This window comes from Ictalurus furcatus, chromosome 9 (assembly GCF_023375685.1).
Source record: "Ictalurus furcatus strain D&B chromosome 9, Billie_1.0, whole genome shotgun sequence".
NCBI classification, from domain to species: domain Eukaryota; kingdom Metazoa; phylum Chordata; class Actinopteri; order Siluriformes; family Ictaluridae; genus Ictalurus; species Ictalurus furcatus.
The window spans coordinates 22329397-22353701 of record NC_071263.1 but is presented as its reverse complement, the minus strand read 5'-3'; the positions used below and the strand labels follow the sequence as shown (position 1 = coordinate 22353701).

Sequence of the window (24305 nt, the reverse complement as noted above, 5' to 3'; positions counted from 1 at the left end):
GTAAAAAATTAAATAAAGTAATGTATATTTTTTTTTTACATTTTAATGTCAACAAAAATATTTCCATATTTAGAAGGAAGGTGTAAATGCAATAAAGGTTCATTTGAAACTATGAGATAGAGGCAAAGAAAATAGAGACCGGTTCATTCAGAATTCAGCATGTGAAAGGAGGAGCTGAAATGGTTCTGATGTCATTTCCTTCATCTGATCCTCAGCAGGATGCTTTTGCAGCAGTCTCTGGTCCTCACCTCCTCTCTTGCCATTATTATGAATCAATATGATTAGTGTTCTCATCTTCCTGCCTTTCTTGCTTCTCTGGACTCCAGGTACTATTCATCTATGAAGTGATATGAACATGTGTAGTGCATTTAATTAGCAAATAATTCATGATGCTTCACATTTATGTTATTTTCAACTTATTTCCTATACTTTAGTTTTAACAGGAGAGAATGGAGTCACCCAAAACCCCAGTGTCACCTGGCATCTGAAAGGAGAATCTGCTGAAATGAAGTGCAGTCATAATAAAGGTGGAAGCTATTATCAGATGTACTGGTACAGACAGCGCCAAGGAGAGAGTATGGAGCTCATTGTGTACACCACAGCCAGCAGTGAACCGGATTTTGGCTCGGTTGATAAAAATAAATTTTCTACTGTTAAAAAATTAGCTACAAATGGATCTCTAACTGTGAAGGATCTGGATACAGAGGACAGCGCTGTATATTTCTGTGCAGTAAGTGAACACAGTGTTACAGATCACCTGCAGTGCTGAACAAAAACACCTGCACTGATATTACTGCAGTAACTAATACAACAGACAGAGGCAGTCCTCATCTATGTAATGAAGTAAATAATGTTCTCAATATAATGCATACAACATGAGCACACATTGTTTTTTCATAATTTATCTAAAAATCTGGTTTCTCCAGGCACATAGTACAAGTATCCATCTTTTAACAACATTATACATCATTGTTTTTTTTTGTTTTTTTCTTTACCAAATGTTTTGTAGATTTATTGCACTAGAGGGACTCACAGTGTAATGCAACTACTGCTTAAGTGTTTCATTTAGTAACTATACACATTTTCTTTCATTTTCTCTATTGCATTTAGTTCGACTCTGCAAACAGACAACTCATTCAGAATGCAGCATGTGAAAGGAGGAGCTGAAATGGTTCTGATGTCATTTCCTTCATCTGGTCCTCAGCAGGATGCTTTTGCAGCATTCTCTGGTCCTCATCCCCTCTCTTGCCATTATTATGAATCAATATGATTAGTGTTATCATCTTCCTGCCTTTCTTGCTTCTCTGGACTCCAGGTACTATTCATCTATGAAGTGATATGAACTTGTGTAGTGCATTGAATTTGCAAACAATTCATGATCCTTCACATTTATGTTATTTTTATTTATACTTGTTACATACATGTTATTTTCAACTTATTTGTTGTCCTTTAGTTTTAACAGGAGAGAATGGGGTCACCCAAAGCCCCAGTGTTGCCTGGCATCTGAAAGGAGAATCTGCTGAAATGAAGTGCAGTCATAATAAAGGTGCTGAATATTATCAAATGTACTGGTACAGACAGCGCCAAGGAGAGAGTATGGAGTTCATCGTGTACACCACAGCCAGTAGTGAACCAGACTTTGGCTCGGTTGATAAAAATAAATTTTCAACTGTTAAAAAAATCGCTGCAAATGGATCTCTAACTGTGAAGGATCTGGATACAGAGGACAGCGCTGTATATTTCTGTGCAGTAAGAGAACACAATGTTACAGATCACCTGCACTGCTGAACAAAAACACCTGCACTGATATTACTGCAATAACTAATACAACAGACAGAGGGAGTCCTCTTCTATTTTCTTTTTTCTGCACCTCCCCTTCACTCATCCTATAAAAAGAAATATTCTGCATTCCCCATTTTTTGTACACTTTTTCCCCCCCATGATGCAGTTCAGTTTTCTGTCATATGGGGGTGCATTAGACACTACTGCAACAGACTTCAGCAGATATCATTAATTCAAAGGAAGAACCAAGATGATCATCAGCCTCTTTGCTTTTACAGCATCATTCATCTGTCATACTGGTAATGCTACAGTTTTCTTATTACATTAAATCAATTATGAATTATTCCACTGTGGAAACCGTTCTCTACACTTTAGATAGAAAATGTTGAGTAATTTCAAAATTGACTTAATCTTTTACTTTCACACAGGGTGGTCTTCAGCCATCAAAAATGTTCACCAGACTCCTCCTGATTTAATTAAGAAACTACAGCAATCTACAGAGCTTAACTGTTCTCACTCCATACCAGGCTACGATGTTATGCTCTGGTATAAACAGTCTGACAGCAACGAGTTACAGATTCTTGGACATCTCAATATGCATTTGAAAAACCCTGAGAAATCCTTGACTAACAAAATCAGTTTGGAAATGGGGAAAATACTGGCAAAATAACAATCAAAAATCTGCAGCCCAATGACAGTGCAGTTTATTACTGTGTGGTACGTAGACACAGTGTCACAAGTTTCCTCTTTCCTGTACAAAAACTCTTATCTCTAATCTAAAACACGTGCATTATAAGAATAAATAGTCATGTTCAGACACCTGCAACAACTGCTTAAGAGTAGGCTTTAAGCTTTGTATTCCACAAAATGAGCTCAAAAAACTAAATAAAACAAAAGAAAACAACAATCCGGGCACATTTTAAAATAGCCTCAGTACATTCTCAATAAACTCTGCTCACAAAATCCATGTGTGAACTCATCTCACTAATTCAAGTCTGGATGTAGTATTTGAGGTTTATACACAGACATGCAATATTTATGCAAAAAATTAAAAATGGCTTAGAAAGACTATGCTAGAATTTTCTTCCACGTTATAATAATTGAAATGGACGCAGTATTGTGGCAGAGCATTGTTCCTAGCTATTGTTTCAGCCCGGTGGAGTCTTCGCATAGCTTGTCCAGTTAAACTAAGCCTCAGCTAAGCTTGACACGTACTGTAGCATGTTTGTCCAAAAGCCAGTTTTGTCATAATAACTGAGCAGGGATTAAGATAAGACTGCTTTATAGAACTGAAATTGACCAAAATGTTCTGGACTTGTTGAAATAAGCTGACATACTCAGCTAGCTTGCTTTGTGTAATACTCCTCAGAAGCCCTTCTGACAGACACTTCTCCAACTGTCCTTCACTTCTCCTCTATGTTTAGAAAATGGCCCGATACTGTTGTTTTGAGAGAAACAATCGATCATGTGGGGAAGAAGTGTTTACAATTCAAGAAGAAATAAAATGAAAGTGGAACAGCTTTTACAAGATGGAAAAAAACAACCTTTCCATTGTTGGGAATGAAGTGCTTTTCTCTGGACAGATAATGCTACCAGTCATGTTGCAAAATTGATGGAAATGCAGTTAAAGTGCTTTGAATGTTGCTAGCTGGGATAACACTTGAGTAACAAATCTAACAAAGGTTGCTATTTTACCAGCTAAATTCCATTTTTACACTAGAATCAAAATGACATGGATGCCATGGGTAAACATGTAGTATGAACATGCACTATAATAACTAAATATAAAATTAATTTAAATTAAAGTGCTATTTTATTGAATAGAATATTGTTCTCATTGTAATACATACCACTACTATTTTTGTTTACTAGTATATGGTACAATTAACCATCATTTAATGAAACTATACATGCATGATGACTGATTTTTTTTTTGTTGTTGATTGATCATGTTTGATCATCAAGAGTGACAAACTATTACTGAAGTGTTGGGCTCATCAAATGTCATACTATTACAGATGATGATGATGATGATGATAATGTCGATGATGATGACGATGATGATGACGATGATCACGTAAAAAAATTCAAGTGCATTGCCTTTCAATTTCTTTCTAATTTTCCAAAGTGACTAACCTTTAGTTTTGCCATAGTGTTTACAGACAAAGTCTTGTTCTGAACTTCTCCAGGAGCTTCTGTGCCTCAAGACAGGTACAACGTGATTGAGGTAGCAAGAGAGGTAAGACAAGACAAAACTGTTTAGCCGAGTGGAACGACATGACATTAATTCAAGGCCTTTAGACTTCAGTGAACAGAGTGCTTACCTCAAGAAAGGGACACAGTGATTGAGGTAGCAAGAGAGGTAAGACAAGACACAGTCATTTAACACGTTGGAATGACATGACATTTTTATTAAAAGTTCACGTGACTAGCCTTTAGACTTCCTTGATCTTGAACAACAAGACTAACCTTTAATTTTGCCGGTGGTTTTGCTGTAGTCTTCATCACCAAGTTCTGAACTTGTACAGGAGCTTGTGTGCCTCCAGTCAGGTTCCCCATCATGGAGATACCAGAAGAGATAAGAAAAGGTTTTAGCATAGTGGAGTGGCATTACTTTTGTAAAAAATTCAACTGCCTTGCCTTTTGATTTCTTTGTAATTTACCAAAGTGACTAACCTTTAGTTTTGCCATAGTGTTTACAGACAAAGTCTTGTTCTGAACTTCTCCAGGAGCTTCTGTGCCTCAAGACAGGTACAACGTGATTGAGGTAGCAAGAGTGGGAGGACATGACATTTTAATTAAAGGCCTTAAGATTTCAGTGAACAGTGTTTACCTCAAGACAGGGACACAGTGATTGAGGTAGCAAGAGAGGTAAGACAATACAAAACTGTTTAATAACACAAATTGAAAGGTAGTGTTTCCACATTGTTGGCAGCCATGAAATCCCAATTTAACACAGTACGTCCAGGATCATAAAACATAGAGCAATTAACTGCACATGCCATTATGCTCCCACGACTAAAACTTTACACAACTTTATATATATATATATATATATATATATATATATATATATATATATATATACATATATATATATATACATACACACCTATATATAAAATTTATTTTATAGTATTTATGCATTATTTTTATGGATGTGCAAAAAGCACTGAATTAACTACAGTCCTAAATAAGTAATAAAATCTCACTTTCACTGCACCTTGTGGTTTCTGTTACTCACTGCCTTTAGGAATATTATTTTACTTGTGTTTACTTTTGATCATAGTGTTTGTGCATTGCGATCTTGATTTGTGGATCTCATTCTATTTATTTGTGAATTTGCTTATTTTTTGTGAATCTACCTACATTTATTTGTGGATTGTAATTTATTTATTTGGAAATATGAAATAATTTTAACCCCATAATTGTTTGCTTTTGTTAAATATACATAAAGATTTGCGAAGACAATTCTGTACAAAGAAAAAATATTTCCTTCAGTTTTCACCACCTGTGTGTTTTTAAAACCGATTAAATACCATGACCCCGACCACAAAACCAGTTTAAACTTACTTATTACACTCTGAACATTTCTATAAATGTTTTACTAAATGTTTAAACTCTTTCACATAAAACTGTTTATAATTTAATTCCTGCCCACTTTAACACAGTTTTATTTCCTATTAGTTGTACAGCAGTTTCTGAACCACAAAGATGAATAACTAGATAATAAGCTAGGACACGTTTCATGTTATTGTTAATATTTATAGCTGTTTTAACACGGTTATTACTTTCCCGAGTCTCTATTCACTCTTTACAGCCAGATAAAAATCACACAAAAACCCTCAACACTGAAAAACTATTATTTAGCAACATTAGCCATATGCTAACCGGCTTAGCCGGCTTGCTAACCTTAACTTCGCTAAATATCGGACTTTTTTTAACAAGATAGCAAACACAAGCCCTATATAAATTATATATATAATATATATATATATATATATATATATATATATATATATATATATATATATATATATATATATAAAATTATCGTATATTCTATATATATAGAATATACATTCGCTTATACATTCGCATACATACGTTGCTTACCTTTGCCTAGTGTTAAACCCTTGACTATAGTAAGGATAATGTATTAGAATAATTAAGTACATATAAAACTTGCCACTGGCACTGCTGTCAATATCTTCTGACTAATCAAATTCAAGCATTGAACAAAACTGTGATTTAATGCATGGTCGGAACCTTATTTTGTGATAACCACCATTAAGCTAAGGACTATGGCTATTTTCTGATAATCTGTACAAGTAATCAGACCCTGACATGCATTATTAAATTTGAAAAACTTAAGCAAGTACAATATTCTTTCCATTTTGGCCTAATTTCTATACTTCTCAACAGAGATGCAGTTATTATTTTCCTCATATGTGGGCGCTGTGCTGTTAAAGTGTGGGAGGAAAGTGATCACATGTTTTACTACATCAGTCACATACATGCAATTTCACCTCAGTTTAAAACAGACATTCAGGCGTCCAACATGATCCGAGCTGCCAGTATTCTATGGGTTTTAATGATATGTCACAGAGGTATACTTTCATTTATATTGATGTTTCTTAAGCACTCTTACTGTATATGAATTTAACTTGATATTGTTGCAATCAATATTCTCTCTCATTGCAGGGTTTTCTCAGAGTGATCTGGTCTTCCAGACTCCTCCTGATCTCTTTGGCAACCATACACAATCTGTTAAAATCCAGTGTGAACACAGTGTAAAAAATTATGATCAAATCAACTGGTACAGAGAAACTCAAAACCAGGGACTGACCTTAATTGGATATCAATTAGGAAAGTCATCAACACGAATTGAAAATGATTTTAAACTGAAAGTGGAGATCGCTGGGGATGGAAACAACAATGTCTCTTTGACCATCAAAAATCTTTCATCCGATGACAGTGTGGTGTACTTCTGTGCTGCGTATTACACAGTGCTGCATCTCTGCTTTATTCAGTACAAAAACCCTCTGTGTAAATATTCTCAGCACCTCATTAACACCTGCTCCTGTGGCCTGGAATTGACACATTGCCAGAGTTTTTACAGAAAAGTCACACGATTACAGGCAATTATAGCTATATAAACTATAAGCATCTCTATCAACTTCAGACATACATTTAATAATGAATATCACTTGTAAATGTAATAATTTACCACATTTCCTTTTATACAAGTAATTTACAGGTCAAGCAGAGACCAGTCTAAGCACATTACTGAGCTTATGGGTTAAGGGCTGTTCTTAAGACAAGATGGTGGCTTTCTGTCTGTCATGGGTTTAGAAATTATAATCTTACAATCACAAGTGCAGAGCCTAAATTGATGAGCTACCATGTTACTGGATCACTTAAATAACAGTATTCATGTCTAAAGCCAGGAATAATCCTGTGTGATCCTCACAAACTTTTAAAACAAGGTAAAATCATTTCCTTAAAAAAGCCTTTAATCAGTGATGACTGCAGGTGATATTAGATGGGAGGGCTGAAATCTAATATCAATCAATAGCTTGACAATGAAACTATCAGTGTTGTGAAATTTTCCTTTATCCTTTTGCGGGATTGAATTACAAAGAAGTGCTTTGTAATCCACCAGAAACATATCCTCATTCTAGTACAAATAGGTCACGGGCTAAAGCTAAATCCTGTTATTGAGGAGTTATTATAATAAATTTCAAGACAAATATGCAATTACAGCAGTTAAGACTGTAACACTCACTACAGCACTGAACAAAGAATGATCACAATGTGTGGATATTCATCTGGTCTTTAGGTGGTGCTGTAGTTTCACTCATTTATTTAGTGGGTGGAGGATGTGAGCTGTTATTTCTCATGCCTCACAATAATCTTCTACATGTGTCTTATAGTTGTTTGTTTGTTTATTTATTTTTTTCCTCCATGGTAAAAAAAAAAAACAAACAAAAAAAAAAAACCCTGACCCTTTGAGATCTGTGTAATACAGTCATGATCATGATCATGATCAGGACATGTCTTTTCTAATGCTGTCATGTTATGCTCATTTAACTTTTTTGTGATCATGTTTCCTTTCCATATTAAGTACAATATGCATTCTAGTAAGTGATTTGTTGATGCTATTTACATTTTCAGCAAATGAGAATCCTCCCACATACATGTGACGTTGTGTGATGGGCTGATATGTCCTGTGAATATATGAACTTCCTCTGACTTGTACTGCATAATTAATATGGATGCCATTCATACTCATGATGTAGTGCTCTACTATATGACATTTGAAACAATTCACAGTAGTGGGTGTGATCATTGTGTTCATCTATATAATGACATCACGTCCTTTATCACCACTGTTAGTGTTCTACGAGATCCTGTGTCAAATTGTAAGAACTAAGATCATAGTTTACCAGCTTACTGTATATCATACTGAATATGATCAGATTTTCCTATAAATTCATCATCAGTGTGTGCTTCCTGTCAGGTAATTTTATTAATATATGAAATACGTACAGTATATCAACAATGTACTCTGTGTAATACCAAAATATTGCTTTGTTAATGTGACTTGGCTAATAAAGCTGTGCTTAAAACTTTTTTAGGTTCTTTGATATGCAAAGATGTTCATCAAAGTCCTGCTGATGTGCTGTGTTTACCTGAAGAGAGTGTAACTCTAACCTGTAACCACAGCATCCCAAATTATTACACAATATTGTGGTATCAAAGAACACAAGAAGACACAGGCCTGAAACTCATTGCTTATATTTCTAATGCCAGTCCACAATATGAGGAAAATTATGAAGGTAATTTTACAGTGAGTGGACATGGGAGCTCATCAGTGTCTCTACAGATTCCCAAAGCAAGACAAGTGCTGCACAGCGCTCTGTACTTCTGTGCAGCTTATTACACACAGTGTCACACACGTCCTCTCCTTAAAACAAAAACCTGCCTTTAATCAACACTACAGCCTCATACACCTGTTTAACCACATCACAAGTCACAATAAATGAGAAACTGCTGACATTATTCCAATATTAAACCACTCTGTCAATAAGATAATAGTTTGTGATGTAATTTTTTCTTTATTTAACAGTAACATAATGTCTTCATTGGAGAAATCTTACATGACAGAAAAAAAGAAAATGGAGGAAAATGTAAATGTCTATAGAAAACATCTTATTTCATGTAATATTTATAATAAAATATATCACAATATGATTAATGGTTATATGTAAAAATACATACAAATAGCTTATATCTAATGTATTGCTATTTCTCAGGTTCTTTAAAGTTTATTTATTTATTTTTTTAAAGTCAAAACAGCACCATCAGTGGACCACCAGTCACAAACAGTCAGAGAATCTCTCTCTTTAAACCCCCCCATCCCCCCTCTGGTGAGCTACACATTGCTTCTGCTGACTGAAGAGATGTTGGTGATCCCTCATAGATAGCCTAAAAATATTTCATTAATTAATTCATATTATCATCTCTTATATTGTTTTTTTAATGTATAAAAAAGATTGCTTAATTAAAGGATAGTACAAAATCAGAATTCAGCATGTGATACGAAGACTTGAGATGGTTTTGATGTCATTTCCTCCAGCTGATCCTCAACAGGATACATTTGCAGCAGTTGGTGGTGCTCTTCTTTTCTCCTGCAACCAGCACAAACCAGTATGATCAGTGTTATAATCAGTCTGACTTTCCTGCTTTACTGGAAATCAGGTATGAGATAGTTTACAAACTGAAATTGACTTGTGAATACAAATGAAATCATTATTTGAAATAATTTGTTGTCCTTTAGTTTTAGCAGGAGAGAATGGAGTCACCCAAAACCCCAGTGTCGGCTGGCATCTGAAAGGAGAATCTGCTGAAATGAAGTGCAGTCATAATAAAGATGCTGGCTATTATCAGATGTACTGGTACAGACAGCGCCAAGGAGAGAGTATGGAGTTCATCGTGTACACAACGCCTAGTAGTAAACCAGACTTTGGCTCCGTTGATAAAAATAAATTTTCTACTGTTAAAAAAATTGCTGCAAATGGATCATTAACTGTGAAGGATCTGGATACAGAGGACAGCGCTGTATATTTCTGTGCGGTAGGAAAACACAGTGTTACAGAGTTACAGCACTGCTGAACAAAAACACCTGCACTGATATTACAGCAGTAACTAATACCACAGACAGAGGGAGTCCTAATGTAACAAATAAGCAAGGACAGTATTCTTTCCACCGTGACTAATTTCTATACTTTTCAACAGAGGTGCAGTTCTTATTTTCCTCATATGTGGGCGCTGTGCTGTTAAAGTGTGGGAGGAAACTGATCACGTTTTACTACATCAGACACGTACATGCAATATGAGCTCAGTTTAAAACAGACATTCATACGTTCAACATGATCCAAGCTGCCAGTATTATATGGGTTTTAATGATATGTCACAGAGGTATATTTTTATTTATATTGATGTTGCTTAAGCACTGTTACTGTATATAAATTTCATTTGATATTGTTGCAGTCAATATTCTGTCTCATTGCAGGGTTTTCTCAGAGTGATCGTGTCTTCCAGACTCCTCCTGATCTCTTTGGCAACCATAAACAATCTGTTAAAATCCAGTGTGAACACAGTGTAAAAAATTATGATCAAATCAACTGGTACAGAGAAACTCAAGACCAGGGACTGACCTTAATTGGATATCAATATAGGACGTCATCACCACAGATTGAAAATGATTTTAAACTGAAAGTGGAGATCGCTGGGGATGGAAACAACAATGTCTCTTTGACCATCAAAAATCTTTCATCCGATGACAGTGTGGTGTACTTCTGTGCTGCGTATTACACAGTGCTGCATCTCTGCTTTATTCAGTACAAAAACCCTCTGTGTAAATATTCTCATCACTTCATTAACACCTGCTCCCGTGGCCTGGAATTGACACATTGCCAGAGTTTTTACAGAAAAGTCACAAGATTACAGGCAGTTATATCACTTATAAATGTAAATGTAATAATTTATCACATTTCTTTCATCCAAGTAACTTACAGGTCAAGCAGAGACCAGGAGTTGTTGAGGAGTTATTATAATAAATTTCAAGACAAATATGCAATTACAGCAGTTAAGACTGTAACACTCACTACAGCACTGAACAAAGAATGATCACAATGTGTGGATATTCATCTGGTCTTTAGGTGGTGCTGTAGTTTCACTCATTTATTTAGTGGGTGGAGGATGTGAGCTGTTATTTCTCATGCCTCACAATAATCTTCTACATGTGGCTTATAGTTTTTTTTGTTTGTTTGCTTATTCAGTTTATTCCTCCCTGGTTAAAAACCCCTGACCCTTTGAGATCTGTGTAATACAGTCATGATCATGATCAGGACATGTGTTTTCCAATGCTGTCATTTTATGCTTATTTAACTTTTTTGTGATCATGTTTCCTTTGTTCTGATTGTGCTGTAAAAAAAAAAAAAAACCCACACAAAAGAAGATTAAGTACAATATGCATTCTAGTAAGTGATTTGTTGATGCTATTTACATTTTCAGCGAATGAGAATCCTCCCACATACATGTGACGTTGTGTGATGGGCTGATATGTCCAGTGAATATATGAACTTCCTCTGACTTGTACTGCATAATTAATATGGATGCCATTCATACTCATGATGTAGTGCTCTACTATATGACATTTGAAACAATTCACAGTAGTGGGTGTGATCATTGTGTTCATCTATATAATGACATCACGTCCTTTATCACCACTGCTAGTGTCATACCAGATCCTGTGTCAAATTGTAAGAACTAAGATCATAGTTTACCAGCTTACTGTACATCATACTGAATATGATCCGATATTCCTATAAATTCATCATCAGTGTGTGCTTCCTGTCAGGTAATTTTATTAATATATGAAATACATACAGTATATCAACAATGTACTCTGTGTAATACCAAAATATTGCTTTATTAATCTGACATGGCTAAAAAATATATATTGAACACTTTTTCTAGGTTCTTTGATTTGCAAAGATTTTGCAAAGAGAAATCTTACATGACAGAAAAAAAAGAAAATGGAGGAAAATGTAAATGTCTGTAGAAAACAGCTTATGTCATATAGTATTTTGAATAAAAATATCACAATATACTGAAGTTTTATATGTAAAAGTAAATATAAATAGCTTAAATCTAAGGTTCTTTAAAAGTGGGATTAGCCTTTTTTTCAAAGGCAAAACACCACCACCAATGGACCACCAGTCACAAATAGTTGGGGGCCTACCTTTCCCCCCCTACCCCACCCCCACCCAAATAGCATACACATTGCTTCTGCTGACTGAAGAGATGTTGGTGATCCCTCATAGATAGCCTAAAATATTTCACTAATTAATTCATATTATCATCTCTTATATTGTTGTTTTAATGTATAAAAAGATTGCTTAATTAAAGGATAGTACAAAATCAGAATTCAGCATGTGATACGAAGACTTGAGATGGTTTTGATGTCATTTCCTCCAGCTGATCCTCAACAGGATACATTTGCAGCAGTTGGTGGTGCTCTTCTTTTCTCCTGCAACCAGCACAAACCAGTATGATCAGTGTTATAATCAGTCTGACTTTCCTGCTTTACTGGAAATCAGGTATGAGATAGTTTACAAACTGAAATTGACTTGTGAATACAAATGAAATCATTATTTGAAATAATTTGTTGTCCTTTAGTTTTAGCAGGAGAGAATGGAGTCACCCAAAACCCCAGTGTCGGCTGGCATCTGAAAGGAGAATCTGCTGAAATGAAGTGCAGTCATAATAAAGGTTCTGGCTATTATCAGATGTACTGGTACAGACAGCGCCAAGGAGAGAGTATGGAGCTCATCGTGTACACAACAACCAGTGAATCAGACTTTGGCTCAGTTGATAAAAATAAATTTTCTACTGTTAAAAAAATTGCTGCAAATGGATCATTAACTGTGAAGGATCTGGATACAGAGGACAGCGCTGTATATTTCTGTGCAGTTAAAGAACACAGTGATACAGAGTTACAGCACTGCTGAACAAAAACACCTGCACTGACATTACTGCAGTAACTAATACCACAGACAGAGGGAGTCCTAATGTAACAAATAAGCAAGGACAGTATTCTTTCCCCTTTGGCCTAATTTCTATACTTTTCAACAGAGGTGCAGTTCTTATTTTCCTCATATGTGGGCGCTGTGCTGTTAAAGTGTGGGAGGAAACTGATCACGTTTTACTACATCAGACACGTACATGCAATATGAGCTCAGTTTAAAACAGACATTCAGACATTCAACATGATCCGAGCTACCAGTATTCTATGGGTTTTAATGATATGTCACAGAGGTATATTTTTATTTATATTGATGTTGCTTAAGCACTGTTACTGTATATAAATTTCATTTGATATTGTTCCAATCAATATTCTCTCTCATTGCAGGGTTTTCTCAGAGTGATCGTGTCTTCCAGACTCCTCCTGTTCTCTTTGGCAACCATAAACAATCTGTTAAAATCCAGTGTGAACACAGTGTATCAAGTTATAATCAAATCAACTGGTACAGAGAAACTCAAGACCAGGGACTGACCTTAATTGGATATCAATTAGGAAAGTCATCACCACAGATTGAAAATGATTTTAAGCTGAAAGTGGAGATCGCTGGGGATGGAAACAAAAATGTCTCTTTGACCATCAAAAATCTTTCATCCGATGACAGTGTGGTGTACTTCTGTGCTGCGTATTACACAGTGCTGCATCTCTGCTTTATTCAGTACAAAAACCCTCTGTGTAAATATTCTCATCACTTCATTAACACCTGCTCCTGTGGCCTGGAATTGACACATTGCCACTATTTTCTACAGAAAAGCTACACTTACAAATCTCAAGGTCTTAAAAGTATCTAAACTGTGAGCAGCTATATTAATTTCAAGCATACCATTAATAATGAAGTATCACTCGTAAATGTAAAAATGTATCACATTTCCTTTTATTCAAGTAAATTACAGGCAGGGGCAGACTTAGCACTAGGCAAAGGTAGGCAACCACCTTGGGCCCTCAGAAGCCAAGGGCCCCCTAAAAAACAAACAAACAAAAAAAACCCCAAAAAAACTATATATATATATATATATATATATATATATATATATATATATATATATATATATATATATACATATATCAGCAACCAGGGGACATCGCATCACAACAGAGAAATTAAGCTCAAGGATGATAAAAATATTTTGCCTAGGGCCCCCAAAATCACTAAATCTGCACCTGATTTCTGGTCTAGCAGAGACCAGTCTAAGCACAGAACTGAGCAGTTATGGGTTAAGGACTGTTCCTAAAACAAAATGGTGACTTTCTGTCTGTCATGGGTTTTGAGATTATAATCTTACAATCACTAGTGCAGAGCTTAAATTGATGAGCTACCATGTAAGTAGATCACTTAAATAACAGTATTCAAGCCCAAAGCCAGGAATAATCCTCTGTGATCATCACAAACTTTTAAAACAGATGATTTCCTTAAAAAGCCTTTAATCAGATGATTGGACATGATATTATATGGGAGGTCTAAAATCTAATATCTATGATAACTATCAGGGTTGAGAAATTTTCCTTTATCCTTTTGCTGGATTGAATTACAGAAGTGATTTGTAGTCCACCAGAAACATATCCTCATTCTAATAGGTCAGGAACTAAAATACTATCAAGCACAATCCTGTTATTGAAGAGTTATTATAATGAATTTCAAGACAAACATGCAATTACAGCAGTTAAGACCGTAAAACTCACTACAGCACTGAACAAAGAATGATCACAATGTGTGGATATTCATCTGGTCTTTAGGTGGTGCTGTAGTTTCACTCATTTATTTAGTAGGTGGAGGATGTGAGCTATTATTTCTTATGCCTCACAATAATCTTCTACATTTCGTTTGCATGTTTTTGTCCCCCCCCCACCATGGTTAAAACCCTTTGAGATCTGTGTAATGGATTCATGATTATGATCAGGACTGAATAATGTTTCTTTGACTTCTTTCCTTTGTTCTGATTGTGCTGTAAAAATTATACGTCGCTATTGTTATTAACCTAATTTAATAATTTAAAAAACAAAGAAATCATTTACATTTTCGGTTTTTCAAACACTCTGAATGTAACACCTCCAACATACATGTGACACTGTATGATGGTCTATTATGTCCAGTGAACATCTGAACATTCTTTAACTTATAGTTGATAAGAAACTCTGTCTTGAACATAAATAATATGGATGCCATTCATACTTATGATGTCATGCTCTCCTATAAGACATTTGAAAGAATTCACAGTAGTGGGTGTGACCATTGTGTTCAGCTATATAATGACATCACGTCCTGTATCACCACTGCTAATGTCATACCAGATCCTTTGTCAAATGGTAAGAAATCGCTGATCATAGTTCACCAGCGTAAATCAATTAATATGATCAGATTTTCCTATAAATTCATCATCAGTGTGTGCTTCCTCTCAGGTAATTTGGTTAATATATGACATACATACAGTATATCAACAATATACTCCATGCAATACATAAATATTGCTTTATTAATCTGACTTGGCTAATAAAGCTGTATCTAACACTTTTTTCTAGGTTCTTTGATTTGCAAAGATGTTCATCAAAGTCCTGCTGATGTGCTGTGTTTACCTGAAGAGAGTGTAACTCTAACCTGTAAGCACAGCATCCAAAGCTATTACACAATACTGTGGTATCAAAGAACACAAGAAGACACAGACTTGAAACTCATCGGATATGTTTATATGACCAGTCCACAATATGAGGGGAATTATGAAGGTAATTTTACAGTGAGTGGAGACGGGAGCTCATCTGTGTCTCTACAAATTCCTAAAGCAAGACAAGGACTGCACAGCGCTCTGTACTTCTGTGCAGCTTATTACACAGTGTCACACACGTCCTCTCCTTAAAACAAAAACCTCTCTTTAATCAACTCTACAACCCCATACACCTGTTTAACCACATCTCAAGTCACAAGAAACACCAAACTGCTGACATTATTCTAATATTAAAACATTCTGTCAATATGATAACAGTTTCTGATGTATTTTTTTCTGCATTTAACAGAAACATAATGTCTTGATTATGATATTCTCAGCAGCAGTATGCTGTTGTGTTGTTCTTCTAAAGATGAACATTTCTTAAAATAAATAATGGGCGGAAAATTATACTGATAATGAGCTGTCAATATTTCACAGAATAATTAGATTTTTCACAAACATGGTTACTGTATTTAATTATGTGCTTACTGTCTGGTGATATTTGAGCTGTGATATTTATTTTATGTATGATGCCCCCCCCCCCCCCCCGCTTCTCCTCTCGTTATTAAAAACACACATTGAATATGTGTCGTATGTTTATGACTATTGTCTGAGCTGTGACAGCACTTAGGATCAGAAAGAGATGAAAATAAACATTTACTTGATCAGAGAAACCTGGCACGACAGAAAAAAATTGGAGGAAAATGTAAATAAGGCTGTGGATGGAAAGGAATATTGGCGCCTAAGGAAACAACTTGTGTCATATGCTATTAATGATAAAATATAGGACAATATAATTAATTATGTTATCTAATTTATCTAAAAATAGACACTACTTAAATCTCAGTTACAAAAAAATTCAACCTTTTTTTAACGGTGGGATTTTTCTTATGTGTGCTTATATCGTTTATTATTTGTTTGTTTGTTTGCATTATTTGCTTAATTAATTAGTATTATCATCTCTTTTATTGTCTTTTTAATTTCTTTGTGCAGCAGCTTGAGCCGCATTTTTTATATGAAAGGAGATCACATTAAGGACGATGATGATGATGATGATGATGATGATGATGATGATGATTACATATGCTTTGGCAAGATTATAACTCATAAAACATTTTTATTTGAAATATTATTAAGTCCAATAATCCTAAAGAGCAAAAGAGTAATAGAGATTTAGCACTGTACATCAAAATACTGGCTTTACTTTGCATGAAGTTCATCCTATGCATTATCACCTTTTGCACCACCATTTGTTTAGATTTTTTAGTGATGCTGTTTCACCCTCTCCCATGTGGGGGCGTTTTTCAGCTTAAACCACTGACAAAACTCTGTAAAAGATCATCAGAAGATACAAGTGCTGCCTTTGATTCACATGAAGAGCCAAGATGAGCATTGTTCTGGTTACTGTAACTGCATTATTCATTAGCGATATCGGTCAACACTGACCTTTCACAATTGGATGCATTATTACAAGCATGTGTACAATACAGGCAGAAAGCAGTGATTATTTCATATGTACAATAATTGCTGAATTAATCTTTTCATACAGGAAGGTCTTCTGCAGCTAAAGATGTTCACCAGACTCCTCCTGATTTAATCAAGAATATACAGGAATCTACAAATCTTTCCTGTTCTCACTCCATACCAAACCATGAGTTGATGCTGTGGTACAAACGATCTGAAAACAAACAATTACAGCTTCTTGGATATCTAAATTCAAAATTCCCATATCCTGAAGATTCCCTGAAAGCCAAAATCGAGTTGCATGGAGATGGAAACAATGAAGGGAAACTTACCATCAAAAATCTGCAGCCAGATGACAGTGCAGTTTATTTCTGTGCAGTGAGATTAGACACAGTGCTACAGGACTCTGTGATCTATGACAAAAACCTCTCCTTCAGAGCAGCACAAATCTTCCACATGCTGTAGGCTTTCAAACTACATGTTTACTGAAGATATGATCATATCAGCCTTTTGTACAGGTTCTGTAATTTGTTTCCTGACATTTATTATCTCCTACATTTATATATTTATATATGTTTGAATAAAACAAAAAAAAAAAAACATGGAAAAACATGTTGGGCCACCTCAGGCTTCTATGGTGTATCCCTTGTGTCATATTAAGCTTAATAATTAATACTTAATACATACTTAATACATAATTAATCTGTTATTGCCTTTCACACAATTATTTGACATCAAAGCCAAAGTATTTACGTGCATTTTTTTTAATAACCTGTGTTTAGTATGACACTATGATTAATGAAATTCAGTAGCTACTTAATTATGTGCACATGTACACAATTCCTCTAAAATACATTCTATTAATTTGGTATATCCATCCATCCATCCATCTTCTACCGCCTACTCCTTCTTCAGGGTCGTGGGGGAACCTGGAGCCTAATTTGGTACAGTTAAAAAAATATATATAATATTGCCAAAATCTATCTGTCACGATTTCCCCTCGAGCTAAGCGCTGTAGCATGCAGTGTGCTTGGAATCCTGACACGTGAGCTCGCTTCTGGGTTTTCAGAGACCTTAACTTTGTTTACATTTGACACGTGCATGTGTGATGGTTTCTGTCCTGTCTCGGAACCTGTATTTTCAGTGTTTTTTTCCCGTATGTGTGAAATCATTGTTGTCAGCGGTTTTGCATTTCACCCCTGATTATGTTTGTTATTTAAACCCCTCATGTGTCTTTGCTCTTTGCAAAGTATTCCGTGAGTTTCCGTTTACCAAGCCGTTGTTCATCGTGTTTTGTGTCCTCGTTTTAATCCTGTTCTCATCCACGTTTCTCAATTCCTGTTTTGCCTAGTTTGTGCCTGTTTGCCAACTGCCTGACCCATTGCCTGTTTTTTTTGACCATGCTATTGTCTCATGATTTGGATTTGTCTGCCTGCCTCTCTTTAATAAAAGCTTTTATCTGCACTTGCCATCATGTGACACTATCACGTTATATAGTTGACATACTGGTAGCTGGTTGATGACAGCAAAATATTTAGTATTCAAATGTTTACTATAATGAGTAATGCTTTTTCTATTTGACTTTTTTCTGTTTCCTAGGGTAAACTTGATGTGTACATTACATTATATCTTAGCTTGTAAAGATGCCTTCATTATTGTAAAGATGGCTTAAGTACTGTAGAAGAAAGAGTGCTAAATCAAAATTCAGGAAGGAAGACTTGAAATGGTTTTGACGTCATGTCCTACAGCTCATCCTCAACAGGATGTATTTGCAGCAGTCTGTGGTCCTCAGCTCTTGCTACATCTCTTGCCACTACGAACCAGTATGATCAGTGTTATAATCAGTCTGACTTTCCTGTTTTACTGGACTGCAGGTATGATGTAATCTACAAACTGAAGAGGAATTGTAAATATAACATAGTCATTATTTGAAATAAGATGCAGGCTACATGTATTATCAGATGTACTGGTACAGACAGCGCCAAGGAGAGAGTATAGAGCTCATCGTGTACAACACGGCCACTAGTGAAGAAGACTTCAGCTCTGTTGATAAAAATTAATTTTCTACTGTTAGAAAATTTGCCTCAAAAGGATCTGGGTACAGAGGACAATGCTGTATATTACTGTGCAGTTAAAGAACAGAGTGTTACAGAGCTACTGCACTGCTGAACAAAAACACCTGCACTGATGTTACTGCAGTAACTAATCAAACAGACAGAGGGAGTCCTAATGTAATAAATGATTAGAATAACTCCTTTTTTTTTTTTTTAAATGTGGCAGTAGAACTCAACACATATTTCACTGTTCCAGACTATCACACAATATTATTATATAGGCTGTTCACTGGAAATGGAGCAATAACCCTGTTAGTAACTCAAATATTATTTAAGTGCAGTGAAATCCATGTGTACTTTTCAGCTGAGTACATGTCAGAACATGACTGTATAAAACTGTACAATAATTCAAAAAATAATTGTTATAAACCTTTACTATTATCCAGAAAAATTGCATTGTATAAACAGTACAGCTGGCTTAGGAAAATCCCATAATATAATAATGATTTCTGCCCTCATTTCTTTGATCACTCATTTGACATTGCAGCGATTTAGCTCTATTTCAAAGGGAGGGATTTTGTACATTACTGTTGTTACTAGAAAATTGTGTTAATTTTACTGCAGTCATACCATAGCATATCATACCAGTAATCCTATACTTTTTGTTAATCTTAATTTAGGAAAAATAATATGTCAAGGCTGTTATATAAAAATGCTAAATAAATATCTCTCTTCACAGAAACCTTCATGATCTCAACAATTACACATTTGTAACCTGTTGATATGGAGCATCTGCCATACAAGTACCTGTGTAAGCTGTTACTATAGTAACGATAATTACTGTCAACACCTTCTGACTTATCAAAATCAAGCAATAAACAATGCTGTAATTTAATCATTTTTAAGGCATTGTTGGAACTTTTTTTTTGGGCAACCACCATTAAGCTACATTTGGAAAAGGACTATTGCTCTTCTCCGATAATCTGTACAAGTATTGTACATCATGCATCGACTGTGACATGCATTGTTAAATTTGAAAAACAAGCAAGGACAGAATTCTTTCCACTGTGACTAATTTCTATACTTTTCAACAGAGATGCAGCTCTTATTTTCCTCATATGTGGGCGCTGTGCTGTTAAAGTGTGGGAGGAATCTGATCACATGCTTTACTACATCAGACACGTACATTCAATTTCAGCTCAGTTTAAAACAGACATTCAGACATTCAACATGATCCGAGCTGCCAGTATTCTATGGGTTTTAATGATATGTCACAGAGGTATATTTTTTATTTATATTGATGTTGCTTACATGTTTAATTTAATTAGAAATCGTTCCAATCAATATTCTGTCTCATTGCAGGGTTTTCTCAGAGTGATCTGGTCTTCCAGACTCCTCCTGATCTCTTTGGCAACCATAAACAATCTGTTAAAATCCAGTGTGAACACAGTGTACCAAATTATAATCGAATCATCTGGTACAAAGAAACTCAAGACCAGGGACTGACCTTAATTGGATATCAATATGGGACGTCATCACCACAGATTGAAAATGATTTTAAACTGAAAGTGGAGATCGCTGGGGATGGAAACAACAATGTCTCTTTGACCATCAAAAATCTTTTATCCGATGACAGTGTGGTGTACTTCTGTGCTGCGTATTACACAGTGCTGCATCTCTGCTTTATTCAGTACAAAAACCCTCTGTGTAAATATTCTCATCACTTCATTAACACCTGCTCCTGCACCTTAAGGACCATTCTTAAGGTTAAACAGCTGTTCTTTGGTTAACAATCACAAGTGCAGAACCTAAACTGATGAACTGCTATGTTTCTAGATCACTTAAATACAAGCATTCAAGCTCACAGCCAAGATCAATCATCTGTACTCCTCAGAGAAGTTTTAAAACAGATAATTTCTTGAAAAAAATAAATAAAAACAAAACTGCTTAATCAGTGATGGCTGGACATGATATTAGATAAGAGGGCTAAAATGTAATATCTATGAACAGCTTGACAATGAAACTATCAGGGTTGAGCAATTTTCCTTTATATTTTCCCCATAATGACTTACAGAAGTGCTTTTTAGTCGATCAGGAACATATCCTCATTATAGAATAAAAAACTCCTCTTGTTAGTGAGGAGTAAGTATAATGAATTTTAACCCAAATATCCAATTAAGGCAGTGAAGGCTGTAAAACTCACTACAGCACTGAACAATGAAGTGTGTATACTGGTCTGGTCTTTAGGTGGTTCTGCCATTTCATTCTTTTAAGTGGGTGGAGGATGATCTATATCTGGCTTTTTTGTTCATTAAATGTACATTACTGAGCAATATGTAAATGTTTGTAAATGATAGAACAATGTATAATCTTTCATCTCAGGAGCAATGTTGCACACCTCAGTCTGCATCAAGATATGTACCACTCTTTTTTTTTTTTTTTTATTGATGCAGTTTGCCTCTGTCTCATACGGGGGCGTTTTGTACCAGTGTAACGTTACTGTGACAGTCTAGCAACAGTTTCACACTCAGAATAGGAGTCAAGATGATCACTGCTCTTGTGACTTTTACTGCATCATTCATCTGCCATATTGGTAATCATACACCTTGCACATTTTTATTTTACATTGTGTGACCATGCTATACAATTTAGGTGGAAAGTGGTGAGTTAATATTGGATGAGTTTATATATACAATAACTGCTGAATGAATTCAATCTTTTATTGAATTATTATACAGGAAGGTCTTCTGCAGCTAAAGATGTTCACCAGACACCTACAGATTTAATCAAGGATATACAGGAGTCTACCAATCTTTCCTGTTCTCATGCCATACCTAGCCATCAGGTTATGCTGTGGTACAAACGATCTGAAAACAAACAGTTACAGCTTCTTGGATATCTAAATTCAAAGTTCCCATATCCTGAAGATTCCCTGAAAGCCAAAATCGAGTTACATGGAGATGGACTCAATGAAGGGAAACTTACCATCAAAAATCTGTAGCCAGATGACAGTGCAGTTTATTTCTGTGCAGTGAGATTAGACACAGTGCTACAGGACTCTGTGATCTATGACAAAAACCTCTCCTTCAGAGCAGCACAAATCTTCCACATGCTGTATGCTTTCAAACTACATGTTCAACAACCTCCATTAAACTACATTACAGACATAACCTCTGATTCTGTAATTTGGTTCTTGACATTTATTTACATTTAGACAACTGAAATAAGGCCTGGGGTCACACTTTACTTTTAGAGTTATCATTATCATGAATACATGCATTTTGAACTATTAAGTTGAACTTGTTTTAATGCAAAATTTTCTGGTTTATTTATTTATTTATTTGTTTTACTTTTTATTCAAAAGAGAATATCTTTACTTTGAAGAAAAAATATCTACAAGTACAGGTATCTACAGTATGTTCTGAGTAATATTAAACATTCTGTGATATAAGCCATGGAATTTACCAACCCCAACAATGCAATTCACACAATTATATTTAATCTGATTTGTTTATTGCATTATTATTATTATTATTATTATTATTATTATTATTATTATTTTTTTTTTTTATTTTTTTTTTATTTATTTTTTTACAAATGCAGTGCCACATATTGATTACTCACAATATGTTTACTTACATTAAGTAAAAACTTTTTTTTTTTTTTTTTTTTTTTTACACAAATAAAGCTATCAAATCTTGTTGATATTTTGCTTTCCTTTTTCTACAGTTGTACAGTGGCCCAGAATGGTAAGGTACCAAAAATAGGCAACTTAAATAAATAAATAAATAAATAAATAAATAAATAAATAAAGTGACATTTAAATAACAACGTAAACGTAGAGCTTAATTACAAGAAAAGGTGCTAATTCAGTATACAATATGTGACCGGAAGAGTTGATCACAAAGAAAAGTTTTTGATGTCATTTCCTCCAGCTCATGCTCAACAGGATGTATTTGCAGCAGTCTGTGGTCCTCAGCTCTTGCTACATCTCTTGCCACTACAAACCAGCATGATCGGTGTTATAATCAGTCTGACTTTTCTGCTTTACTGGACCCCAGGTACAATATACTGTACAAGTCTAGAAATGTAAGAGGAATTGTGAATCCAAATGAAGTCAGTGTTTTTAAATAATTTGTCCTTTAGTTTTAGCAGGAGAGAATGGAGTCACCCAAAGCCCCAGCGTCGCCTGGCATCTGAAAGGAGAATCTGCTGAAATGAAGTGCAGTCATAATAAAGATGCTACTTATTTTCAGATGTACTGGTACAGACAGCGCCAAGGAGAGAGTATGGAGTTAATCGTGTACACAATGCCTAGTAGTGAACCGGAGTTCGGCTCTGTTGATAAAAATAAATTTTCTACTGTTAAAAAAATTGCTGCAAATGGATCATTAACTGTGAAGGATCTGGATACAGAGGACAGCGCTGTATATTTCTGTGCAGTTAAAGAACACAGTGTTACAGAGTTACAGCACTGCTGAACAAAAACACCTGCACTGATGTTACAGTAACTAATAAAAACAGACAGAGGGAGTCCTAACGTAATAAATGATTAGAATAATTCCTTTTTCAAAATGTGGCAGTGAATGCAACACATATTTCACTATTCCACTTGTATTCCATAATATTATCATACAGGCTGTCCACTGGAGATGGAGCCATAACATTCTTTTAAAATAAAACAGTCAAATTTCACTGGAATAAATGCCAGGACATCACTGTGCAATACTGAGCTGCAAGGATGGTGATAAAGGTTAGAATTGCATAAATATTGCAGATGACTTAAGCCATGATTTATGATTCATACACTCATTTGTTTGATCACTTATTTGACTTTGCAGTGATGTCATTTTCAAAAAGTTTTCAAAAAGGGGAATTATGTACAATGTTACTGTAATGGACTGACTGACTCAGAGTGAGCTTGTTTTTTTGTCACATTTACTGCATTCATCATCTACCAGTAATACCAGTAATCAGATACTTTTTGTATTTTAATTAAGGAAACATAACATGATGGGACGTACTGTTATGAAAATAACCAGTGACGGGATTTCATTATTTTACAATAACAACCTGTCCTAAAGTGTTTTGTTTCCTTATACAACAGCAACAATTACTATTCTTACTTAATTAAAGAACATCATCATACCTTTC

The 24305-nt window shown here is 35.0% G+C and overlaps 1 protein-coding gene across 1 annotated transcript; it reads left to right on the top strand.

Annotated features, from left to right (window-relative positions):
* The first annotated feature begins 9959 nt into the window (after window positions 1–9959).
* LOC128612908 (uncharacterized) lies at window positions 9960–11062 on the top strand. Its single transcript, XM_053633401.1, has 2 exons — window positions 9960–10266; window positions 10361–11062. The coding sequence occupies exons 1-2, from the start codon at window positions 10218–10220 to the stop codon at window positions 10975–10977; spliced, it is 666 nt and encodes a 221-aa protein (XP_053489376.1). The 5' UTR covers window positions 9960–10217; the 3' UTR covers window positions 10978–11062.
* The last annotated feature ends 13243 nt before the right edge of the window (window positions 11063–24305 follow it).

Bases quoted from the DNA above. Each gene is read 5' to 3' on its own strand.
- LOC128612908 (XM_053633401.1), top strand. From the start codon at position 10,218: ATGATCCAAGCTGCCAGTATTATATGGGTTTTAATGATATGTCACAGA. The intron at 10,267-10,360 runs GTATATTTTTAT...GTCTCATTGCAG, and splicing joins TTTAATGATATGTCACAGAG to GGTTTTCTCAGAGTGATCGT.